The 17,847-nt window shown below is 36.1% G+C and overlaps 1 protein-coding gene across 1 annotated transcript in view; it reads right to left on the bottom strand.

Annotated features, from left to right (window-relative positions):
* Positions 1–17,847, bottom strand: part of Dnah12 (dynein axonemal heavy chain 12) — a 245,694-nt gene that overhangs the window by 87,739 nt on the left and 140,108 nt on the right. The window contains exons 54-57 of the mRNA XM_010612737.3: positions 15,552–15,793; positions 13,857–14,004; positions 13,088–13,233; positions 973–1,187 (exon numbers count right to left, since the gene is read on the bottom strand). Of these exons, the coding sequence (XP_010611039.1) occupies positions 973–1,187; positions 13,088–13,233; positions 13,857–14,004; positions 15,552–15,793 (751 nt within the window). The remainder of the gene's footprint in view (positions 1–972; positions 1,188–13,087; positions 13,234–13,856; positions 14,005–15,551; positions 15,794–17,847) is intronic.

Genomic DNA, 17,847 nt, shown 5'->3' with positions numbered 1-17,847 from the left:
CAGTCTGGGAAACTTAATGAAGACTTGTTTTTTTTGTTTGTTTATTTGCTTGGTTTGTCTTATTCTGTTTTTTTAAAGCCCAGGAATGTAGCTCAGTGTGGAGGGTCTGGGTTCAATCCCTAGTTCTAGGAAAAAAAGTACTACAACCTTGTAGAGAAAATATTTTTATAAGCAGAAAGATAAAAGGTGGGGCTGTTTATCTAAACTAATCTCAGGTCCACATTTACTACACCACTATTCACAATAACAGACTACAGTCAGTAGTCACAAGATAAAGGAACTTCAGGATGGCTTCAACTGGCTTTGACTTCTTCATGCCTCTATAAAACAAGAGTCTACACAGTGGTTAAGCCAAAGAAGAAAGGGTGAGATATTCATCTTAAAATACAAGATTCATCTACAATTTAGCTTGTTCCAAATTTCTTTTCACTCATAACAATGAAACAGGAGTTCTGAGTTACAGATATTCCTTGTTTAAAGGCCTACTTCTGTTCCTGTCCAGGTCTTTCAATGACTTGGTCACTAAATGAGGAATTGTATACAGTATGTACATTTCAATATTCAGAACAAAGAAATGGTCAAAGGACACTCCAACTTCATGACTTGGCTTTCATTTGCATCTCTTACATGAAGTACTGTAATGTATAACAGAACATAAAACTACAGTACTATATCCAATACAGGACAATCAGCAAAAATTACAGTACCCTATAAATGAGGTAGACCGTACAAAAAAGTCATCAAGGCTCTATAAACAAGATGTACAGACTGTACCAAAAAAAGGGTTAAGTTGTAAGTCTGAGAGGTGGGTTATAGTCTGAACAGTGCACCTCAGGCATAAGTCATTAAACAGGTAGGATGTTATACTAGGAATATCTGTATTAACATCATGAATAAACTTATGTAGTTTTTTCCTGCCTCAAAGATAATTCAATCTTCCTGTTCTATTAACTAAAATTAACTGACTTTTACCTTGTTTAAAAGTTTGTCTAAGCAGCAAAGGCTCCAAAGAGGGATCCAGTTCTTCACCAACATTTTCTAACAGAAGTGGAGTTCCAAACTGAATACAGTTTTCTAAAGTTCTCATATAATTTGAATCTGATAGCTTAATAACATTAAGCTGATTTTCTTTCTCAGAGTTTTTGATCCACTTATTGGCTTGACCCTGGGGGTCAATCATTAAAGGCCTAAAAATATAAGAACAAATATTCTTAGAGGAATACAAAATGTTGAGATTTCTAAAAAATTACGTAATTTAAGTGATAAATATTACTATTAATCTGCACAAAGTATTTCACATTTTTGTCAGGATTTATCTTCAGATAAATGTTTTGAGAAAAAGTGAAAAAGAATTTTATTCTTATTTATTTTTTTTAAAGGAGAAGTTTATTTTATTTTATTTTATTTTTTGGTACTGGGCATCAAACTGGGATCCTTGCGCTTGCAAGGTAGGCAGCAGAACTACTGAGCTAAATTCCTGGCCCTCTTACTTATTTTTCAAATGAAGAAATTCAGTCTTAGGGAGGCTATTCCCAAGATTCTAAGATCCCAAAAATTAGTTCAGTGTTAAAAGAAAGAGAACTTTATGAATTTATGAACTACACTCTCTCCAACATAGCACATTGTCTTCAGGGAAATTTTAATATATAGCATTGATTAACATAATATGACAAATATTATTATAAAATATTTCCTAAAAATTACAAGAGACCTATTAGGTTATAGAGAATTTTCTCAGTTTATGAGTAAATGAGAGGGGTTAGAGAGGCTAGAGAAAGTATGATTAATGGATACAAGGGTGCAGGTAGATATGGAAAATAACTTCTAATGTTCTATAGTACAAGAGAATAACTATAGTTGACAACAATTAATTACACATATCAAAGAGCTACCACAGATGATGGTGAATGTTTCCAAAATAAAGAAATGATAAATATTTGAGATTATGTATAACCCAATTACCATGATTTGATCATTAAACATTATATATATGTATTGGAATGTCACCCTGTAGTCCATAAAAATGTAGCAGTATGTGTCAATTAAATTTTTTTTTTTGTACCAGGGATCTCATTTGGGATCAAACTTGGGATCTTGCGCTTGCGAGGCAGGTGGCAGCACCACTGAGCTAAATACCCAGCCCTCAATTAAATTTTTTTTAATTAAAAAATTGATTCATAGTTTCAATTTAATTATCTTATTGTGTTTGCTCATTTGAGACAGTGTCTCACTGTGTAGTCCAGAATGGTGTTGAACCCACTATGTAATTCACGTTCGCCTCAAACTCAAAGTGATCCTCCTGCCTCAGCCTCCTGAGTGCTGGGATTACAGTCATGTGCCACAATGCCCGACCATTTCCATTTAAAATATGATAAACTTTCCTCTTCCTTAGTGATTACGCTCTCTGTCCTAGGTTCCTCTTGGATTCAGCATAATAAATTCAATTTTCTGTAAACAACACAGCCACAGAAAGTTTTGTGTATGTTTGTTTGTTTTGTTTTTTTGTTCCATATGACTTGAGCTTTCCCAGATACCCTCCCTCTACATCAACAGCTTCTAGGGCTGAAATTTCTGTTCTCTTTGCCTACAAATAAGGTCTTTTTTTTTTCCCTCATTGAGTTTATTGGTACATTTTAGGTATACAGTACAGTTACATTCATTATTGGAATCTTGTACCTTTATATGATGGGCCTTGGTTCTCATTTTTTCCCCTTGTCCCTGCCCTCCCTTCCAAATAAGGTCTTTTGCCGGGCATGGTGGTGCACGCCTGTAATCCCAGCACTCAGGAGGCTGAGGCAGGAGGATTGCTGTGAGTTTGAGACCAGCCTGGACTACATAGTGCGTTCCAGGGCAGTCTCAACTACATAGTGAAACCCTGTGTCAAAAAACAAAACAAAAAACAACAACAACAACAAAAAACCCAAATAAGGTCTTTAATCAACTACTGCCAGATAACAGTGTCCCTATATTTTCTTTTCTTTCCAAACACAAAACTAGCTACCTGGTTGTTTCCTTTCTTAATTCAAATGGTGCTGAAATCCTTCCTAAAACACAAAAAGATTCAGACACTTGTTAAATTTTACTTTTCCTATCACAGTAAACAGAGCAGAAGTGTTCTGTACATAAGACAACTATTTTGATTACAACTGCTTAAAAATGTCCTAGTATTTAAATTAGATATTTTACTACTTTAAAGCCCCTGTTTAAGGGGATTTTTTTCTCCCTTATATGCTGATATAAGAGGGAAAAATACAGTATTTGTTGCAAAAAGCAACAATACCTGCAAGTTAATCAATGCTTTTGGTAATGCTTAGATCAACGTTCTCGGCAATACAACAATTAAGAGATTCTTGTTTACTCCAAAAGAAATGTGATCCCATCATATGCAACCTTATATGAATATTGCAAGATGTGGTTTAGTATTTGTATTCTAAGTATACCTTACTTTAGGGAAGAAAAATACCTTACTTTAGGGTCTATATATATAGAAAGAGGCAAGAAATGAAAGCCCTCAAAAAGGCTTTTTGAAAATTTGGATAAAAAATTCCAACCTTATATATAAGGAGGTAATAAAATGTTTTGATTTCTGTCACCTTTATGGCTGGGAAATAGCACTCCCTGAGAAGCAATAGCCGTGGGTGTATGTCTCATATATGTTTAGGATATAAATTTATGTTACATACATGACTGAAGAAATGCTAAAGTGGAAAAGTGACATGTATTTGACTAAAAAAACTCTTAAGAATCCCAGGGGTAAAACATATCTTTGTAGCTAAAGAAGGTCAAAAGGAAAACTCAGCCTCTAGGGCAGAAGCAGGAAAATGTTTGGGCCAAACTTTATACCTTTTACTAAGTCAAGATGTCCTACCTCCTAAGAGAGGGGTAGGAAAAGGAAACCAGTTCTGGCTGAATGGCTGGTGTGTTGGTGTGTGTTGGTGTGTGTGTGTGCGTGTGTGTGTGTGTGCGTGTGCGTGTGTGTGTGTGTGTGTGTGTGTGTGTGTGTGTGTGAGTCTCTTTGTGGAGAAGTCCCAGACTGACCCACTGGCATTAAGAATAAAGCTGCTTACTTTCCTCCAAAACTTTTGGGTGCACCCTCCATTATCCTGGACTACCTGCATTGAACTGCTGTATATACTATCTGGTACTTTGTGGTTACAACAGAAGAGGCATGCCTGAAGATTTGTGGGAAGATGGAAAGCAGTAAGCAGCAACAAATCAACCTCTCCAAGATTTGGAATCCAGACACTGGAATATAACAACCTGGGAAAGAAAAGAAGGAAGGAGGTGGATCTCTGGGACCCAGGAAGGATCTGAAGGTGTATCTGGAGCCCACAGAGAAAGTGAAGAGTTAGACCTCAAGGCAGAAAAAGGATGTGGCATACAACATACCAGAATTTAAGGGATGCAATGAAAGCAGTGCTATGAGGGAAAGTCTTAGCAATGAATTCCCATATCAGAAAAACAGAGTGAATTCAAATAACCTAATGTTGAACTTCAAGCTTCTAGAAAAAGAAGAGGAAGTCATATCCAAAGCCATACGAGGGAAGGAATCCTAAAGACCAGAGCAAAAATTAATGCAAATGTACCCAATCTGTGAGGACTGGGTAGCCATGCCCTCGCTCCACAAGCCATGCCCTCGCTCCACAACTAGCATCCAGTGGAAAGTGGAAGGTGGAGGTCCGGAACAGCCCTCCTCCCAGATCTGTTCTCCTTCTGGCCTGCCTGGGCCCAATCGGTGAGGACTAGCTTGCCCTGCGGGCACCCCTGCAACAGCCCTATCCTTGTGACCCCCCAGGCCTCATGATTGTGCCAGTCCTTGCATCCACTCTGCAGAGGCACAGGTGGTCATAAAGGGCATTTTTCTGAGCTCCAGACTTTGAACATCTTCAAAGATAGGGCAGAGGGAACCTGTAGTCAAACTTTGCGGAGTTCAACCCTGCAGGAGGTCAGGTAACTCAATCTGGGCCTTGCAGCCCAAAATCAGTCTGAATCTCAGGGGTCTGCCTTCGGCTAGCTGAGATCAAAAGACTTAGTTCTATACATGGCTGAGCACATGGTATATTATGACAGCAGAGATATAGTCTGACAGAGGCCCTTCAAATTCTTTTTTTTCCTCATTCCACTCTGCAAATTCTTTCTTTTTTCTGTCCTCTGTTTCCAACTCAGTCTCTTGCTCCCCCATATTACTCCTCATCACCCTTTCTGTTCCTGTTCCTGCCCTAACTCAGATTTCTTCTTTTATCCTTGTTTCTTTTTTCTTTATGTTCTGTTCTTCTCTCATTTTATTTCACTTAAGGGTCAATAGTTTCAAAGGAAAGTGAGCCCCTATTACTATTAAGTTGTTATATTCTTGTCCTTATTCTTGCACTCTGTATTTCCCTTTTGACTAACAATGTTCTAAAGATTGTATGGTCATTCTATGTCCTCTGGCTTCACTTGAAACCTTCTCCAATTCTTTTACTTCTCTACTCTCATTCTAACTCTGTCTAAGCTCCCATCCTAAATGGTAAAGATGCTCTATTGAAGAGTTTATTCACTGCAAACGTATTTTGGGCTGCTTCTTGATTTAAATTTAATTCACATGGTTTAAAGGTGACAGATTAATGACTACCACAAGTGGTCAATTTGTAAGTTGTGCTTGATCCTGTTGTGTTGCTAACTGTATCAATTGGGCAAAAGGATTGTGATTGATTCAATGAGTTGTCTTCTCTGATATTATGAAAATGAGAATATCTATGAGTCATTAGAGACTCAAAAACTAAAGCGCAACTATATCAGGAAGATTTAAGTAACAACCCAGGAATTAAACCAAGGACAACCCAACAGCAAAAATAAAAATGAGAAAACACTTAAGCAAGACACAAAGACAGACTTCCAGTTCACCAATGGCAAACAGTAGGGCAAATAAGGATGAAAAGTCTGACAGTGAACCACCAGGACACCCTGAACTCAAAGCACAGGAAGTAACAAAACAGATCAATCAGGCTCTAGAAAAATTCAAAACAGAAATAATTTCCCAGATAACCATAGAGATGGTGAGCAAAATGAAAGTCATGATTAGAGACTCTAGAATAGAAACTGACAAAAAAATAGATGAGCTCAGGACCATGATAGAAGCCATGAAGACCCAGCATATGAAAGAAATAGAAACAACAAATGCCCAACATAGGAAATAAATGGAATCCATAAAACAGATTCAGATATCCAGGAGATTAAACACTCCATAGAGAGTGTACAAAACACAATATAAGAATGCAAAGATAGACTCTCGGATATAGAAGATAAGATTGCAGTCAGTGACCATGTAAAGAGAGATCTCTTAAAAACAGTAAGGGATTATGAGAAATCGATCCAACAACTTCTAGATGATGCAAAGAAGAATAACATAAGACTGATAGGAATCCATGAAGTAGCAGGAGAAAATACAACTGACTTAAAAAAGCTGTTTGCAGAATTAATGACAGAAAACTTCCCAAATGGGAAGAATTTGACATACAGATAAGTGAGTCATATAGGACTCCAACTAGCCACAATCAAAAAAAAATCTACACCTAGACATTTAATAATCAAGATCCCAGAAACCCAACAGAAGAACAAAATACTACAAGCAGTAAGAAAAAAAACTAAAAAGCAAAAAACAAAAAAAACAAATCACATGCAAAGGAAAGCCCATCAGAATTACAGCAGACTTTTCAACACAAACCCTCAGGTCTGGGCCAGGGATTTAGCTCAGAGGTTTGGCGGCCTGCCTTGCAAGCACAAGGACCCAAGTTCAATCCCTGGTACAAAAAAAACAAAACAAAACAATCAAAAAACAACAAACCCTCAGGTCAAGGAGAGCCTGGATTGAGGTATTTCAAGTCCTAAAAGAAAACAACCTCCAACCCAGATTGATGTATCCTGCAAAACTCTCTTTCAAAATGGATGGGGAAATAAAATACTTCCAGGACAAAGAACACCGGAGAAACTTCATGGATACCAAACCAGCACTACAAGAAATTCTAAACAATATCCCAGAAAAAGACAATGAAGGTCACAACACCATGAGGCCAACAGAGCAAATCAAATAGGCAAGGCAAGAAACTAAAAGGAGAGGGGGGAAAAGTAAAAGGAGTCAACAAAAGAACAATAACATATCAATAAGTCAGTACATATCAATTATAACCATCAATGTCAATAGCCTCAATTCACCAATCAAGGGAAATGGACTGGCAAAATGGATTAAGAAGCAAAAATCCAACAATATGTTGTATACAAGAAACACACCTAGTGCAAAAAGAAGCCCATAGACTGAAAGAAAGGATGGAAAACAATTCTCCATGTGACAGGAGCCCAGAAAAAAGCAGGGGTAGCTATCTTATTCATAGACAAAGTAAAGTTCAAACCAAAACTGATTATGAGATTCAAAGAAGGCCACTACATCCTTGTAAAGGGAACAATTCAAGAGGAAGAGATGACAATCATAAACATATATGCACCAAATATTAATGCCCCCCACTATATAAAACAAATATTAAGTAACACGAAAAACCAAATAAGCACTAATACAATTGTAGTGGGGGATCTAAATACCCCACTATCACAAATAGACAGGTCATCTAGGCAAAAAAAATCAACAACAAAATACTAGAACTGAACCAAGCTTTTGAACATATGGACTTAATAGACATCTATAGAGTGTTCCACCCCACAAAATCAGAATATACATTCTTTTCGGATGCACATGGGTCATTCTCCAAGATAGATCACATACTAGCTCATAGAACAGGTTTGAATAAATGCAAAGGAACTGAAGTTATCCCCTCTATATTATCAGATCATAGTGCAATCAAGCTGGAGATCAATAGCATAAGAAACTGTAGTGACTTCACAAATGCATGGAAATTGAACAACACTCTTCTGAATAATCAATGGGTCACAGAGGAAATTAAAGAAGAAATTAGACAGTTTTTACAAATAAATGATAATACCAATACAATATAAAGGGATCTATGGGACACAATGAAAGCAGTTCTACATGGAAAATTCATAGCATTGAATACACACACTAGGAAAACAGAGCAAGCTCAAATAAACAACCTAATGATGAATCTTAGACTCCTAGAAAAAGAACAGCAAGAAAAACCCAAAGCTCATACAAGATAGCAAATTATAAAGATTAGAGCAGAGGGCCGGGAATTAGCTTAGTGGCTCCACTGCCTGCCTTGTGAACGCAAGGATCTGAGTTCAATCCCTGGTACCAAAAAAAGCAAAAAACAAAAAACAAAAAAGAGCAGAAATCAATGCAATGGAAACTAAAAACGATACACAAAATAAATGAATCAGAGAGTTGGTTTTTTGAAATAATAAATAAAATTGATAAACCTTAGCTAACCTTATCAAAAAAAGGAAAGAAAAGGCTCAGATCCATGCAATTAGGAATGAAAATGGTGAAGTCACAACAGATCCAACAGAAATCCAGTGGATTGTCAATACTTACTTTGAGAACCTGTACTCTAATAAAATGGAAAACACAGAAGAAATGGACAGATTTCTTGACACTTAATTACCAAAGTTGAATGAAGAAGATAAAAAAATTTAAACACCCCAATTACAATCAGTGAAATTTAAAATGTAATTAAAAGTTTACCAACAAAGAAAAGCCCAGGTGCTAATAGATTCATTGCTGAATTTTATAAGACATTTAGAGAAGTACTACTGCCACTACTCTTTAAACTTTTCAATGAAATTGAAAGGGAAGCAATACTTCCAAATTCATTCCTGTAAGCAAGTATTACTTTGATTCCCAAACCAGGGAAAGACCCAACTAAAAAAGAGAACTACAGGCCAATCTCCTTAATGAATATAGATGAAAAATCCTTAGTAAGATACTAGCAAACAGAATACAGAGGATCATCAAGAAGATCATACATCCTGACCAAGTCAGATTTATTCCAGGGATGCAAGGATGGTTCAACATACATAAGTCAATAAATGTACTACATTATATTAACAGAGACAAGGACAAAAACCATATGATCCTCTTGATAGATGCAGAAAAAGCATTAGGCAAAATTCAACACCCATTCACGATAAAAAAAAACCTGCAAAAATTGGAATAGATCATCTATATCTCAAAATAATAAAGGCTATCTATGAAAAACCAACAGCCAACATCATATTAATGGCCAAAAACTTAAAGCCTTCATTTAAAATCAGGAACAAGACAAGGATGCCCACTATCACCACTCCTCTTCAATATAGTTCTGGAAACATTAGCCATAGAAATTAGACAAGAGAAAGAAATTAAAGCAATAAAGATAGGAAAGGAAGAAGTTAAACTGTCATTATTTGCTGGTGATATGGTACTCTACATTGAAGACCCCAAAAAAGTCCACCAAAAGACATCTAGACTTAATTGACACTTTTAGCAGAGTAGCTGGATACAAGGTCAACACTCAAAAATCAATAGCCTTCTTGTACACAAATAACAGACTCAGTGAGACAGAAATTAAGGAAACAATTCCTTTCATAATAACATATAAAATAAATGAAGTTATCTAGGAATCAATCTAATGAAAGAAGCAAAAGACCTCTACATGGAAAACTACAGCACTCTGAAAAAAAGAGATTGAAGAGGATATAAGAAAATGGAAAGATGTCCTCTGCTCCTTGGTAGGAAGAATCAACAAAGTGAAAATGGCCATACTACCAAAACTGCTATACAGATTCAATGCAATGCCGACTGAAATTCCAACACTATATTTTACAGAACTGGAAAAAGTAATCCAAAAATTCATTTGGAACCATAAGAGACCTAGAATAGCAAAAGCCATCCTAGGCAAAACAGATACATGGCAGTGGGTATAACAATTCCCATTTGAAACTATACTATAAAGCCACTGTGATAAAAACAGAATGGTACTGACAAAGAAACAGACCTGAGGGTCAGTGGAATAGATTGGAAGATACAAAAACAACTCCAAATGTACTCAGCTACCTCATCTTTGACAATGGAGCCAACCATCCTCACTGGAGGCAAGATAGCCTTTTTAATAAATGGTGTTGGAAAAACTGGATTTCAACCTGCCAAAGATTAAAACTAGACCTTTATCTTTCACCATACACTAAACTAAAATCCAAGTGGATTAAAGATCTAAATATTTTAAAAGTCACTAAATTTGCTAGAAGATAAGTTAGGCAGAACTCTTGAAGACACTGGCATAGGAAAAGACTTTATGAACAAATCCTCAGTAGCATGGGAACTAGCAGAAAGAATCAACAACTGGGATCTGATCTTATTAAAAAGCTTCTGCACTGCAAAAGAAATCATCAACAGAACTAAAAGACAACCTACAATGTGGGAAAAAATTTTTACCAGAGGCTCCTCAGACAAAGGACTGTTATCTAGAATATATAAAGAACTTAAAACAATCAGCCCCCCACAAATATAGACCCAATTCAAAAATGGGCATCTGAAATGAACAGACATTTCTCAGACAAAGAAGTAAAAGCAGCAAGTAAATATATGAAAAAATGTTCCACATCACTGGTTATTCGAGAGATGCAGATGAAAACAACACAGAGATTCCACCTCACCCCACAAAGAATGGCTGCTATCAAGAAATCAACCAATAACAAATGTTGGCAGGGTTGTGGGGATAAAGGAACCTTCTCCATTGTTGGTGGGAGTGCAGACTATGGAAATCAATATTGGAGATACCTCAAAGAGCTGGAATTAGAGGTTTCACTTGACCCAGCCATCCCTCTGCTGGCTATCTTTCCAAAAGAATTAAAAGAATCATATCACAGTGATATATGTGCATTTATGTTTACAGAGGCCCAGTGTGTAATAGCTAAAACTTGGAAACAGCCCATTTGCCCATCAGTTGGAGACTGGATAAAGAAGATGTGATTTTTCTATAAAATGGAATACTATTCGGGCCAGGGATTTAGCTCAGTGGTTCCAATGCCTGCCTTGCAAGTGCAAGGTCCTGAGTTCGATCCCTGGTACCACAAAAAGAAAGAAAGAAAGAAAAAGGAATACTACTCAGCCATAAAGTATGAGAAATTAGAGTCATTCATAGGAAAATGGATACCTATTCAGGATGTACTCCGAAGTGAAATAAATTAAGTCACACATGTATAAATACAGAATAGTTTTGCTGGTGTGAAAAACTAGAATGGTACATAAGATCCTAATGATATAATTAACAATGTGAAATAGGGAGAAACAGGCTAAAATTGTAGGGGAAGGGGGAAGGATAGGGGAAAGGTAATAAGGGAAAAAAAACATGAGAAAATGAAAAAATGGAAATAAAGTATTTGTAAATAGGTAAGGGAGTAGGGGGTGAAGGGAGGGTAGGGTTAAGGGGAAAAAATGAGAAACAAGACCTGTCATGTATAGGTACAAGATCCCAATGATGAATGTAACTGTACTGTATAACTAAAATGTACCAATAAACTCAATGAGAAAAAAATTAATGCCAATGAGACTAAGAAAATAATATAAAGTATCAATGAATCAAAGAGTTGGTTCTTTGAAAGATTAAGTAAAATTGACATTTAGCCAGGCTTATGAAAAAAGGAAAGAAAAGACTCAAATCTATGCAGTTAGGAATGAAAAGGGTAAAATCACAACAGACCCTGCAGAAATCCAGATCATCAATACCTATTCCAAGAACCTGTATTGCAATAAGATGGAAAACACAGAACAAAAGGACAAATTCCTAGATATATATAAATTAACAAAGCTGAATCAAAAAGATATAAAATTTCTAAATAAAGCAGTATCAGTCAATGAAATTGAAGAAGTAATTTAAAAATTACCAGCAAAGAAAAACCCAGACCCCAAAGGTTTCACTGTTGAATTCTACAAAAAAAATTTAGAGATATCTAATGTTGCTACTCCTCAAATTTATGAAATTGAAAGGGAAGCAATACTGCCAAATTCATTCCTTGAATTAAGCATTACTCTGATACCAAAACTAGAGAAAGGGTCCAACCAAAATAGGCCAATCTCCTTAATGAACACAGATGCAAAAATCTTCAATAAGATACTGGCGAACAGAATGCAGCAAATCATCATGAAGATTATACACCATGACCAAGTAGGATTCGTCTCAGGGATGCAGGGATGGTTCAACATACACAAATCAATAAATGTAGTAAACCATATTTTAAAAGCCAAAGATCATCTCAATAGATGTAGAAAAAAAATTTGACAAAGTCCAACACCCATTTATGATAAAAACCTTATAGAAAATTGGAATAGATGGTCTTTATCTCAATCTGATAAAAGCCATCTATGACAAAGCAACAGCCAACATCATACTAAATGGACAAAAACTGAAAGGTTTCACTCTAAAATCAGGAACAAGACAAGAATGTCCACTATCACCACTCCTATCCAGATATAGTTCTGCAGGGTTGGGGATTTAGCTCAGTGGTTCTGCTGCCTGCCTTGCAAGTGGAAGGTCCTGAGTTCAATCCCCCACTCACACACAAAAAAAGAAAAACCAAATATAGTTCTATAAATATTAGCTAGAGCAATTAACCAGATGAGAGAAAGAAACAAAAATAATAAGGATAGGAAAAAAAGAAATCATCATTATTTGTGGATGACACAATGCTCTACATAGAAGATCCCAAATATTCCACCAAAAGAGTTCCAGATTTAATAACCAAATTCAACAGCATAGAGGGATACAAGGTCAATGCTCAAAATCAATAGCGTTCCTGTACATGAATACCAAACCCACTGAGAGAGAAATTAGAGATACAACACTGTATGAAAATTGGACAGTGTACGAAATTTTACCACAGAAAAAGCTTTAAAAATATTGAACTTTAGCTAATGAAGGCATGCTGATGTGTCTGAGAAAAAAATATATCTATATCCTCAGCAATACTAAAATGCATTAACAAAGATGTTCATGGATTGAATGGGTTGGATTGATACATGATTAAGCAGCACATACTAAATGCTAACTGAACAATCTAGGAGGTGGCAGCTATAGTGATGCTTATCATAAAATTCTTTAAATTTTTATATATATTTGAAAACTTCCAAATAAAATAATGGAAAAATTAAAACTATGTTTCTTACCAGCGTCTAGAGTTATCAACAATCACTCCATTATCTATAGAGAACATATCTGTTGGTAATCCAGCAATATTCCAGGCTCTAATTTTTACTGGATCACCCAGGGTCTTACTTAAGGAGAAGTCCTCTGAACATGGGATTTTTTTCTCCTGTAAGAAAAAAAAAAAATCTCACATGTAAATACCAAATAGTTTCTCTCGTGTGAATAAAGTATAATAGTACATAAGATCCTAATGAGATAAATGACAATGTGAAATAGGAAGAAAATGGATAAAGGTGTGGGGAAAGTGGGAAGGGTAGGGGAAAGGTAATAAGGGAAAGAAAAAAAATAGGAGAAAATGAAAAAAAGGAAATAAAGTGTAAATGTGGAGGGGAGGAGGGAGTAAAGGGAAGGCAAGGACAAGGGGAAAAAAAGTAAGAACCAAGACTTGTCATATAAAGGTACAAGATCCCAATAATGAATGTAATTGCACTGTATACCTAAAATGTACCAATAAACTCAATGAAGAAAAAAAAAAAAGAAAAAAATCTGATGTTTCCTATAAAAATATTTCTTAAAATTAGAGTACTGATTTAGCTGTCCTCAGCTATCATGTAGTAACTCTAAGGACCAGAAAAAAAATAAAAACTGAATAAAAAGTTTTACTGATAAAAGCAGCAAAAATTTTTAAAAAACCCTTATTTTCAGTTATTTCTTCCTTTGTCCTCATTATCATCTTTGCTCCCAAAGAATTCAACCTGTACTTTGTTCTAAAACAGATAGTACTAGTACCTTGCACAACATGCTCCAATCTTTAGTACATGTGTGTCGGAAGCCAGAAGTGAAAGCACCAAGGTAGGCTATTACTCCTGCTGATACTAAGACATCACCAGTTAAATTTTCATATGTTATCTGAAGATCATGTGCAGCTTGAGCCCATCTGTGTGATCAAGCAAAGGCAAAACAGACTCACAGTAGGGAATGACAGAAGATAGTGACTGAAAAAATCAGGGTTTCCAGTCCAAATTCTGCAGTAAAAAATTATGAAATGTGGGACATTTGCTTATCTGTAAAGAGGTTAGATTCCTTTTAGTTTGAATATGCTATAATATATATCTAAGTTATACAAATAGCAATCCACCTTTCATTATCACAATATTAAGTATTCCTTGCAGACTTAACCCTTCAGAATAAGCAGAAACAAACAAAAACACCAGCATTTTTGCCTAATAATTTTTTTCTAGGAGAGTTTGGTCTAGCAGCTATACTGTTTGTTTTAGTATTTACTACTAGACTGTGTATAACACTGTACTGTTAAGACAATTAAATTTTAAAAATTTAAGCTATATAGAAGTTGAGATAGTATTACTGAGGTTGACATTTTTTCCACTGAGTGAAACTCTCATAATAAAAAAGTATGCTCCAAAATTCTCTTACCTGAACTATAATGTATTGCCAAAGACATATTACCTTATTGTGCTATTCATTTAACATAGATAATAAATGCAATAGCTAGCCATCTTATCTAGGTAAACAGGTTAAAATAATCCTAACTGGCTTTGCTAAATCAATCCATTTATATCTTCTTTGAAATAAATTTTAGTCAAGTGAGCCATACATCCAGTACTCTTGCTAAACATTTTATTATATAAAAATTTGAACATACATACAATTGTAAAATAATTTTTTTTGAGACAGGGCCTTGCTATGCAATTCAGGCTGGCCTTGAATTCACAGTAATCCTCTTGCCTCAGCCTCTCCAGTGCTGGGATTATAGGCATGTGCCACCACACCTGGCCAAACTTGTAAAAGAACTGCATACCATATGATAACTTAGATTAAAATATGTTAACATGTGTCTTATTTGACTTTTTAAAAACTATTTAGAAGTAAGCTACAAACAGCATCTGTTGTGGCTTATATCTAGATGTTACCCCAAAGCCTCATGTGCTTACAGGTGGGGCTTTTTAGAGTTGGCTGATATAGGGTGATACTGGGATTAAGGGTGTGTGATACTAAATTAGTCCACTGTTGGAATTAGCATAGTTCTGGGTGGCACCACCCAAAAGGCTGGTAGCCTGGATGCAATAAAAGGGAAAGGTGGGCAGCTGCTTGCTGCCTTCTGCCTGCTAGACCATGGACTATTTTTCCTCTGTGATGTCCCTCTCCTGTGCCACCCTGCATTGAAGCCAGCTGACTATGAACTGAAACCTCTACAAACTGTGAGTCGAAATACAGCTTTCCTCCTTTAACTTTGGATGTAGGGTATTTTGTCTCACATGGAGAAAAGAAACTAAGAGACCATCAAAACATTGTTATTAAAAAAAAAAACTGTTATTCCTTTGTGGAGGGACCTGGTAAGTGCCTTGTAGAATGTTCCACATTTTCAACCAGTCATTCTAAAATCCATAGTAATAAATACCCAAAGAAGGTCACACATCCAAGTCTGACATTCTTTAATCTTGTGAAAACCAGTAGAAATCTGACCTTGATTTTTCTCCACCCAGTCCTCCGATTAGTTGTGAAGCTCTTTGAAGTTTCTTAGCACAAAGTTCCACCTGATCTTCTAAAGCAGCCTTTTCCTCTGTTTTCTCAAGAAATATCTTTTGTAAATTCTCTAAATGATGTTCTACTTCTGCCAGTTCTGCTCTCTTCTCATTCAAGAGCTCCATTGTTTCAGCTAAAGACTTCTGAGCTTCTGCTAAACGAGCTTTCTTAGGAGCCACCACCTATTTGAGAACAATATATGTAGATGTGGTATTTACTATGTAAAACTTATGTGATTCCTTTATAGATATCATGGGTTAAAATACAGTATAATAATAAAGTACAAAATAAAAATTTGCCTTAAATTTATTCATGTTTTTGCATACAAAGTAAAAAATACCTATACATTTTATAAAATTCAGATATGATCTGGACTAGAAAGTGTTGATTAAAAAATACACTATTCTGGAGTAACAAAATGTCACAATTATATGCCAAATATCATAATATTCAGCAAAATGTTTCAACATAATAAGTTGACATTCAACTGAGAAACATAAAAACACAGGACAGAACAAACAAGTGTTAAGATAGCTAAATATGCTTTTGGTTTTGTTGTTTTGCTTTTTTTTTGGTACTGAGGATTGAACTTAGGATCTTGCACTTGTAAGGTAGACAGCGGATCCACTGAACTAGATCCTTGGCTGTTTTGCTTTGTTTTTAATTTATTTTCCAAGTCGTGATCTTCTTCCCCATCAGCCCAAGGTGAGATAGCTAAGGATTAGTCAAAATCGAATAAAATGATGAAATGCTGGGAAGGGGCACATGACTACTTTGTGCTTTCACAGCAGAACTGAAGTACATGAGTAGGGTTTCACCTCTACTTTTCCTGGGACCCAGAAGACTATTAATTTAGAATAATGGCTAGAAACTTTTAGGCATTGCTCCAGTGGGGAAGGGTCTGGAACTACACATTGTAAAGCCTGCTAATAGGAAATTTCTCTGAAAAATGACTTTAGTTATTCTTATCTTGGTATTCCTCTTGAAGGGAGATGAGACAGGGTGGGTAAATTTGGGGCTAATAAACTGTTCTACTGACTTTTAAATATTTATTTATTTAGGTACTGGGGATTGAACTCAGGACCTTGCGTTTCCAGGTAGGCATGGAGCCACTGAGCTACATCCCCAGCCCCATCTACTGACTTTAAAAAGATGTGTAACATACCTTTATCTGAACTTTTAAAATAATAAGACAAAATTTAAATTTAAGCTTGGTCTGCTTTTTGTACCTATTCATATTTATAGGCTCAAATGAAGAGATATGGGGTTTTAGTAAAAACTGCTTTTAAGTTCCTGATTATTTTATTTGAGACAGGGTCTTGCTATGTAGTTCAGGCTGGCTCTGAACTCACTATGTATCCCTGTCTGGACTCAAAATCATGGAAATCCTGGTGACTCACCCTCCCCAGTGCTGAGATGAAAGGCATGTGCTACCACACCTGGCCAAGTCCCTGATTATTTTAGAAGACAATACAACTCACTGTTTTAATGAGGCACAGGTTAAGAGCCCAAGAGTTAGTTTGTCCTTTATCCCAGTGATGGTCTCTGTCAGGAGTATGTCAAAGGGGACTTTATAAAGCTCTTTTTGTTGTGGTGGTTGTGCTCATTAGCATATCAAGAATAAAGTTTAGCCAACTTAATCACTGAGTGTACTAAGCCACTGATACAAAGAATTTACAAGATGAACAGAGAGTCTATATCCATTAGAAAGAGGAGTCTTAGCCCTTTCAGTATACACCTTGAAAGGAGCTGAAGGTAAAGAAGGAAGTGAGAAGAATGTATTAGAAACCAATGTCCTGCTATCTCTCCCCAGGGTTGAAATCCTAAAGGAAGAATGCGTTAAATAAGTATATACAAGTCTGGCAGCTCCCTTTTCTACACTGATGTCAAAGGAGACACTGTTAGATAGCACCCTTCCACCCTTCTTCATCAACATGGACAGATGCATTATAATTAAAAAGAACCATGTGCTGTGCTGGGGCTGGGGATTTAGCTCAGTGCTTCTGATGTCTGCCTCACAAGGCCAAGGTCCAAAGTTTTATCCCCAGTACCAAAAAAAAAAAGAAAGAAAAAAAAAAAAACCAATCAATAACAAATGTTGGCAGGACTGTTGGGAGAAGGGAACCCTTCTCCACTGTTGGTAGGAGTGCAGACTGGTGCAACCACCGTGGAAATCAATATGGAGATACCTCAAAGAACTAGGACTAGAGGCTCCATTTGACCCAGCTATCCCTCT

This window comes from Fukomys damarensis, unplaced genomic scaffold, assembly GCF_012274545.1.
Source record: "Fukomys damarensis isolate Sample0158 unplaced genomic scaffold, DMR_v1.0_HiC HiC_scaffold_28, whole genome shotgun sequence".
Lineage (NCBI taxonomy): Eukaryota > Metazoa > Chordata > Mammalia > Rodentia > Bathyergidae > Fukomys > Fukomys damarensis.
Note: the sequence above shows the minus strand (reverse complement) of the source record. Positions and strands in the feature narration are given on the sequence as shown.